An 8,125-nucleotide genomic window follows, 5' to 3' on the forward strand; every position below is an offset into this window, starting at 1 on the left:
AGAGATAAAATTTTATGCGTGATTTTCATAAATAGCGTCAAAACTAACAGTGGATAATTTTTCTGATTTAAACGCGGAAGTGGACGAAGGACTTCGCTTGGCCATGCCTTTAAAGATTCATAAGATGTCCAAATCTCTCACATAATCTTATTTGGATAAAAAACACCGATAACAGCTCAAACATTAATAAACTATCAATCGATTTTTCATCAAATGTTGGATTTTTTGGCATTGATCAAGAAATGTCAAGATAAACATTGTTTGATACTGACCGCACACAAAGCGAACGTGACTGAATGATCGTCCCATGTTATGAATTCTAAATCTTATCACCCGAAATCCCATGTCCGGGTGTTTCCTTTCTTCTACTACTAACAATGTTGTCTCAGAAAAGAACACGTACTTCCCACCTGAACTGCAATTCTAAGCTCGCTTGCCCGGCTTATTGGCCTGTATCTAGCGAAAAGTCCCGTTAGGAAATAGACGCCAGCAGCGAGCAACAAGCGTAAATAAGAAGAAGCCCTTCTAGAACGCATTGATGATGATGACGCTTTGGCTGATAAAGAAGTGGGATACAAGACACTAGCTGATTGGCCCACCAATTGGGAAGCAGAGAAGATACAAAATAAGGTATAAAAGAAAAGTGCATTCGCTCGCAGAGCATTCAGTCTTTTTTATACCATCACTAGAAATTCGCGGTTATTTGAAAAGATCGTTTTCTTACTTTTTGCACTTAGCCGAAGCAAACAGCCTTTTTCAAGGCTCTAAGAGTTAAAAATAATGTTCTCCTTCAGTCGCTATCGCACGGATTAGAAGGCTCTTCAGTGGAAGGGCTGAGATACAGTCTACATCCCCTGCTGAGCCAACTTGTGGTTTATTTCAGGCAGTCCTTCAGTGGGAAGGTTGCCACTGTCGAGGCTAATATTTCGTGACCGGACAGATACTTCCTGAATTTTTTTTTTTATGATTCTTGTTCGAGGTAGATTTGATTTCTGTGTCGGTTTGATGAGAAGATTTTGCCAAGGAATGGTATGCAACGCCGATTATTTATCCAAAATAGTTGATGTGAGAAATTTGGACATATTATGTATCTTAAAGGCATGGTCAAGTCAAGTCCTACGTCCACTTAGCGGTTATGTCACAGACATTACCCACTGTTCGTTTTTTTCTCCTGAAAAAGGCGAGTCTGCTGTCTTCGCTTCCGTCTTTACGTTCCACGTTCTGCCGGGTACATACCTTGTCGTACCTTGGTGGCGTGCGCAGCGGAGCACACTTCTACCTAGAACCCATGACACAATGTAAGCGTAAAATCTGTTCCTAGAACATCAACTCATCTACACAAAAGTCTCCGAAACCAATTTTAAATTGCTCCATATAAATGCTTGAAACCTAGAGCGTCTCCTAGAGCGTAAAGAAAGAAAGCGTTACGCTGCATAAAGCTAAAAACATTATTTCCTTGACTTGAGAAATCTGTTTGGAATCTTGGGTAATTATAGGGATGCCATGCAAAAAGTAAGAACTCGTCCATTTTTTATATCACGATGACTATCTTTATCAAAGGCCTTTCTAGTGACAAGGATATTGTTCCGGCTGGAGTCATCATATTGACCTGAAATCTAACGTAAACATGAATTATTATCACTTAAAATCAATCACAAGCAAATTAATCAATTACCGAATCAATGAGTTAGACATTATAACAATAGTTTCCATGGTTTCCCAAACTGTGGGTCCCGACCCCCAGGGGGGTCGCGAGCGGATTGTTGGTGGGTCGCGCAGAACAAATTGTCGATTAGCACAGCTGATAAGAACTAGATTTATTTCCGAATTCTTCACTTTTCCCAACTTAAATCACTGAATAGTCCAATTTATTATAGTTTATGTATAACTGCACTAGTAGGTTAGGTTCTATTGTTCTAACTGTATTTCAACACTTTTTTACACAACTAATCCAATAACTTTAATCCACTTTTCATTTAATAACTACAAATATTTAATAACTACAAATTCAACTTTAACTGCCAATTCAAATTCTACACTTGCTGTCCAAATTTTTCTGTTGCAACGCCTTTTTGATGGTGATTTCAACTCCACCTGTTAATTGATTCCATGACGATAAAAAAGCCAAGTCCATGCTGCAGAGGTTCCTTTTATAGCTGTCACTTTACTGTGGTTGACGAAGACGGATGTCAAAGAACGCAAGTTGTCGCATACATGGCTGAATCGGTAGTCGATAAACGAGGGAACAGCTAGTGATGTGCGATGATATACTTCATGCATAGATGTCGCTTCTCGCATATGCGAACATCCTGGCCCCTTCGAAGATCGAGTTCTGACTGGTGCTTCGTCTTTGGCGATGATTTACAGATGCGATTCGGTTTATTGTCGATGAAACCCGTGTTGTCAATTGATGTTTGTGTTCTGGAACCAATTTATAAGACCCGGTAGCGGGTTTCAACGAAGTTAAATGCAAAGGACAGGTACTTACCTGATCCTTTGATAAAAAGGACCTTTTATTTTATTTATTTTTAGGAGCGCCTTGCTGGAAATTGTGGAATTGTGCATACAGGAATCAACTACGTAGGAAGCAGCTGGAGTAGTGTTCCAATTGTTTTTGTTAAGGTTGCGGTTCATCGTTTGCATCTACTGGTGGACTAATAGGAAGAAGGCTGATTTTCGAAACTGGTCTTGTATATATTCCGGCAGGTGTTTTTACGGTAACGACTCCATCTGCTCCTGGCAGTATTTCGAGGACTCGAGCAGTAGGCCATTGATAAGGCGGGGCGTTGTCCTCCTTAAGCAGCACAAGTTGGTTCCGATGAATGGCTACCGGAGGGTTGATCCATTTCGTGCGAGTTTGAAGGGTGCAAAGGTATTCAATATGCCAGCACCGCCAAATTTGCTGTAGGAGTTTTTGTATTTGTTGGTGAGCCTTCAAGCGATTTAATGGAATGTTGGTGACATCGACATCTGGAACGGACTTCAACGATGTTCCAGTAAGGAAATGTCCAGGGCTGAGAGGTTCGAAGTCCAGAGGATCGTCGCTCAAAGGAACTAATGGTCGCGAGTTTAGGCAACATTCGATCTGTGCTAAAAGTGTTTGCATATCCTCCATAGATAGGGTGTGGTTCCCTAAAACTCTGGAAAAGTGCTTTGTGCAGACTGTTTTGCTGCTTCCCACAGTCCTCGAAAATGTGAGGCCTTGGGAGGGTTGAAACGCCATCGTATTCCCTTAGCAGCACATTCTTCCACAATCGATTGTTGGTGCTGATCGCTCCGGACGATTCGACGTAGTTCGTTTGCTGCACCAACAAAGTTCTTGCCGTTATCGCTGAAAATTTCATCACACAGCCCACGTCGGGCTACAAAACGACGGAGTGCCTGAATAAATTTACTAGTGCTTAAATCCCCCACCAGCTCGAGGTGCACAGCCTTTGTTGCGAAGCAGACGAAGACTGCCACGTATGCCTTTCCCGGTTCTGCTCTACGATGAATTGGTTTTAACAAGATTGGCCCCCAATAGTCGGCTCCTGTGATGGTGAACGGACGAGCGGCAGTGATTCTTTCCTTTGGAAGCTCAGACATGAATTGCTGAACAAGTTTTGGTCTCATTTTGGCGCATGCAATGCAGTTTTGAACGATCTTTCGAGCCAGACTTCTGGCCCCAGTAATCCAATAACGCAAACGAAGGATATTGAGTAGCATTTGCGGTGCAGCATGAAGATTTGTTTCGTGTAGGTGCCGTACGAGAAGATTTGAAAAGGCGTGGGCGGATGGTAGTAAGATTTGGTGTTTACTGTCATAGGGTTGTTGCGCGTTTTTTAGTCTACCATCGATTCGAATTATCTTGTCGACCGAAATGAATGGGTGACACCAGCGAATACGGGATTTCAGGCCAACTGGTTGGGACCGTTCCAACTGGTTCCATTCGGCGGTGAATGATTGTTGCTGCACCAATCGTATCAGGTTCATTTCCGCTGCCTGTTGTTCTTCTGCAGTGATGACTGTTCTGGATGGTCTCGATCTTCCCTGGCAGTGATGAATGAAACGTCGACAGTAAGCCACCACCCGTAGCATTTTATGGTAACTTGAGAACTTGGTGGCTAAATCATCAATGAACGATGGTTCTGTGACGGCGGAAAGTGCGATGGTAGACGGTTTTCTTGCCTCGAGGATGCTATCGACAGAGTTAATTGCTTGCTGAATAGGCCAGTATTTCTTTTGTAGTACTAACCAGTGTGGGCCCCTCCACCAAAGCTCGTCGTGGAGTAGATTCTCAGCAGACAAACCACGAGAATATGGTCAGCAGGATTTTGTTGTCCCGAAACATGGTTCCAAGTACATTTTTTTGTGGCAAGTTGTATTTTTGAGACACGATTCGCAACGAAAGTGGTCCAGGTTGACGGAGTAGAGTTAAGCCAGCAAATAACGATCGTCGAGTCCACCCAGAAGTAGGTATCTGTAGGGATCTGCAGTGAGCTGGTTACCTTCTCGTACAGTTCCGCGGAAAGGAGCGCGCCACAAAGTTCGAGACGCGGGATGCTCTGTTGCTTCAACGGGGCAACTTTTGATTTTGTCGTAAGAAGTGCGGTTTTAGTTTCTCCGTTTGAATTCGATGAACGGATATAGCAACAAGCACCATAGGCATTCTCAGATGCGTCAGAAAAAAAGTGGAGCTGAATGGATGAAGGATTCGAACAAAGGATGTATCGTTCTATGCGGAGATCATTTAGGTATGGCAACTGAGACATATAATTGAACCATCGTTCTTTGTAGGTAGGCGGAAGTTCCTGGTCCCATCCGCATATGTTTCCATCGTTAGCCTTCAATGTCCATAGAGCCTGCATAAACAACTTGGCCGTTGTTATAACGGGTCCGACTAGGCCAAGTGGATCAAAAATACGAGCAATTTGGGACAGTGCGATCCTCTTCGTGAGCTGAGTGTCGTTACTCGAAGGTAGGTCGATCTTGTAACGAAGTTGGTCGGTTGCTGGTTCCCAATGTAGCCCAAGACTTTTGATGCATTCGTCACGATCGAGATCTACTGATGTCTTTAACGCTCGGTGCTCTGGGGGCACGCCTTCTAGGACTTCCTCCACGTTTGAAGCCCATTTACGTAGCTCAAAGCCTCCCACAGAGAGTAGAGAGTCTAGTTGGTTACGAAGTCTGATAGCCTCTTCCACAGTCTTACTTCCGGAGAACAGGTCGTCCACGTAAAAGTCCTTGCGTAGAACGTCGGCGGCCTCTGAAAAGCGGTGTTGTTCGTCATCGGCAAGCTGACGGAGTACCCTTGTGGCCAGAAAGGGTGCACTAGCAGTGCCATATGTCACGGTCTTCAACTCATACGTGTTTAAAGTTGCGTCTGGAGACGATCGCCAAACGATTCGTTGAAGTGGTGTGTCTCTTTCATCAATCCGTATTTGGCGAAACATTTGCTTTATGTCGGCGATGAGCATAATGGCGTGGGTTCTGGAGCGCATGATGATTGAGCGGAGCTCTTCTTGGACGATTGGGCCAACCATGAGAGCGTCATCCAAGGATGATCCTTCGTGGTTCTACAGGATGCGTCAAACACGACACGAAGTTTTGTTGTCGTGCTGTCTTCTCGAAGAACGGCGTGATGAGGCAGATGATAACAGGGAGATGGTGGGTTTTCATAATCGCGAACTAGTTTCATATGGCCTAATTCTTCATATTCTTGCATAAAATTTCGGTAGTGACCACCCAGCTCTGGATTGCTAGTGAGACGACCTTCGACGAGATGCAGACGACGAATGGCTGAGCGGCGGTTATCACCGAGGTGCAGTAAAGCGTTTTGTTTCAGCGGAAGGCGAACGATATAACGTCCCTCAGGAGAGCGAGAAACTGTTTTGCGGAAATGAGCCTCACAGGCTGCTTCTTCAACGGAAAAGAATGAAACATCCTTGTTTTCCTCAATGATCCAAAACTTTTCCATGAGTTGATGAAGATCTGCTACTGTAGCGACGTTAGCTGTGATCGATTGTGTCGGTAGAAGGTTGGCAGTTGCTCCAGATACGATCCAACCGAGAACTGAGTTGACGAGATTCGGAAGAGATTCGCCGAGTTGAATCCGACCGGACACCCCGAAGAGGTCGAAGAAAATGTCCGCCCCGAGAACGAGTTGAACTGGTCTTGTATTATAGAATGATGGATCTGCTAGCTTGATTCCATGAGGAATTTCCCAGGACGATACGTCAATGGATATCGATGGTAGATTTACTGTTACTTTCGGGAGTACCAAGAACTCCACGGCGGTCGAAAAATTACCAAAACGAGATCGAACGGTTGATTTTAGTTTTGAGCGAGCGTTGGTTGAGGACTGACCGATACCAGCAATTGGAATGTTGATTTCAGTGCGCTTAGCATTTAGCTGTTGAGCGAGCGATTCAGTCATGAACGAGCATTCACTGCCGGAATCTAGTAGCGCCCTAGCGACATGTTCGACACCATTGTCATCGATGATAATGACTACCGCGGTAGCCAGTAAGACGCTTTTCCTTTGCACGCCAGAAGAAGTGCAGCTAACGTGTTCAGGTATGGCAGCGGTGGAGTTTCTTGGGATTTCTTCTACGACAGGGACAGAAGCAATATTCGGTGTACTAGATTCTTCAGTCCTGGAGTTCACAGAGACTGACTTTCCACCATGACAGAGCTGGGTATGGTGGCGACCTTTACACTTGCGGCATGTGCTCGACGACGGGCATTCACGTACTTGGTGACCTTTCCTGAGACAATTTCGGCACAATTGGTGGCGTCGAACATCCTTCTCCTTATCTTCAACTGTCATTTTTGAGAAAACGGGACACAGGTACAATGGATGATGGTCAGAGCAGACGAGACATTTCCGGTAATTCGGTTGACTGGCCCCGTGGCTGGCGATGGGACGGGAGGCAGGTCTTTTCGTCGAACTTTGGTATACAGTATCGATCGATTTGTGGATTGTCTGTAACACCGTGACTCTTCTTTGAATGAAGTTCGTGAGATCGTTGAAAGTTACATTCCCCTTCGATGACGAATATTCCTCCCAATCCCGCCTCGTAATCGGGTCGAGCCTGTTGCTCAGCATTCTGATCAAGAGTATGTCCCAGCATTCAGTTCTCTCTCCCTTGCGGAGACGAGCCAGCCTCGGGCTGAAAGTCTCCTTAATAAAGACACAAAAAAAAAAAAAGTTCTCTCTCCCAACTGTTTAAGTACTCGGACGTTCGCTTCGAATTTCTCGACAAGACTATGTAATTCACACGCTGATTCTCTTTTCAGTGACGTGAATTCGAAAAGCGAGTCTACGTAAGACTGCTTTAGTCGGACAGGGTTCTGATAGTGATCAACCAACAAATTCCAGGCCACTTGGTAATTATTGGCACTGAGGACGATTGTCTGGATGAGCTTAAGGGCGTCTCCAGATAGGGAAGACCGCAAGTAGTAGAATTTTTGAATGCTTGAGAGTTCATGTGACGAGTGAACGAGAGAGACGAAGAGGTCATGGAAGTTTAACCAGCTATCGATGTGACCAGAGAATACGGGCAGTTTTACGTCGGGTAGCCGTACTGACGACGACGGAGGAAGTTGTGTTGTTGCCTGAGAAGCAGGTGCGGGGCTAGGGACAGCAGAGGTGTTGAGTGAGTAGAAACCCTTTGACTTGGAAATAACTAGATTCGAAATCTGTTCGGATCTTGAGGTTCTGGTCCAATCCATCTTCGTCCAGCGATTCAAGCTCCATTTGAGTTGCGTTGACGTCCTTCCAGAGTGCCACAAGATGTTCCAAGCGTACCGAGACTTGGACAGCATCTCGTTCTTCCTGGTATTCGTCTACGAACGTTTTGATGAGTCTGAACGACGTCAAAAGGCTCTTCAGGCGCGTCTTGAGGCCCTTGATGCGTCGTTCCGTGGACATGATGGGATTAGACGGAGATAAAGGATCGATCGAATCTGTAAGGCGGAAGACCACGCAGCTCAAACGAGACGGGATACAGGTATTGGACCGATAATTACCTTGAAAAGGCAATATATGTGCCTTGTATTATATAATGCTCCAAACGGCTAACCTCCAGGATAAGTTTGGTGAAGATGCCTGGCTGGCAGACTAGCGGAATTCACGAAGGAGTCT

At 45.1% G+C, this 8,125-nt stretch overlaps 2 protein-coding genes across 2 annotated transcripts; both read right to left on the bottom strand.

The window, feature by feature from the left end:
• Window positions 1–3,132: 3,132 nt before the first annotated feature.
• Window positions 3,133–5,432, bottom strand: LOC134203020 (uncharacterized). The gene is made up of 2 exons (XM_062678009.1): window positions 4,235–5,432; window positions 3,133–4,127 (listed from the first exon to the last, which is right to left on the bottom strand). Exons 1-2 carry the CDS (start codon window positions 5,430–5,432, stop codon window positions 3,133–3,135), a joined length of 2,193 nt encoding a protein of 730 aa, XP_062533993.1.
• Window positions 5,433–5,437: 5 nt separating this feature from the next.
• LOC134203021 (uncharacterized) lies at window positions 5,438–6,808 on the bottom strand. The gene has a single exon (XM_062678010.1). The coding sequence runs from the start codon at window positions 6,806–6,808 to the stop codon at window positions 5,438–5,440; it is 1,371 nt and encodes a 456-aa protein (XP_062533994.1).
• Window positions 6,809–8,125: the final 1,317 nt, after the last annotated feature.

The sequence above is a fragment of the Armigeres subalbatus genome, unplaced genomic scaffold (assembly GCF_024139115.2).
Source record: "Armigeres subalbatus isolate Guangzhou_Male unplaced genomic scaffold, GZ_Asu_2 Contig158, whole genome shotgun sequence".
NCBI lineage: Eukaryota > Metazoa > Arthropoda > Insecta > Diptera > Culicidae > Armigeres > Armigeres subalbatus.

Excerpts from the sequence above, each read along its gene's own strand:
- LOC134203020 (XM_062678009.1), bottom strand. The coding sequence starts at position 5,432 with ATGTTTCGCCAAATACGGATTGATGAAAGAGACACACCACTTCAACGA. Across the intron at positions 4,128-4,234 it reads TGGTGGAGGGGCCCACACTG|AACCATCGTTCATTGATGAT; the intron begins GTTAGTACTACA and ends CCGCCGTCACAG.
- LOC134203021 (XM_062678010.1), bottom strand. The coding sequence starts at position 6,808 with ATGACAGTTGAAGATAAGGAGAAGGATGTTCGACGCCACCAATTGTGC.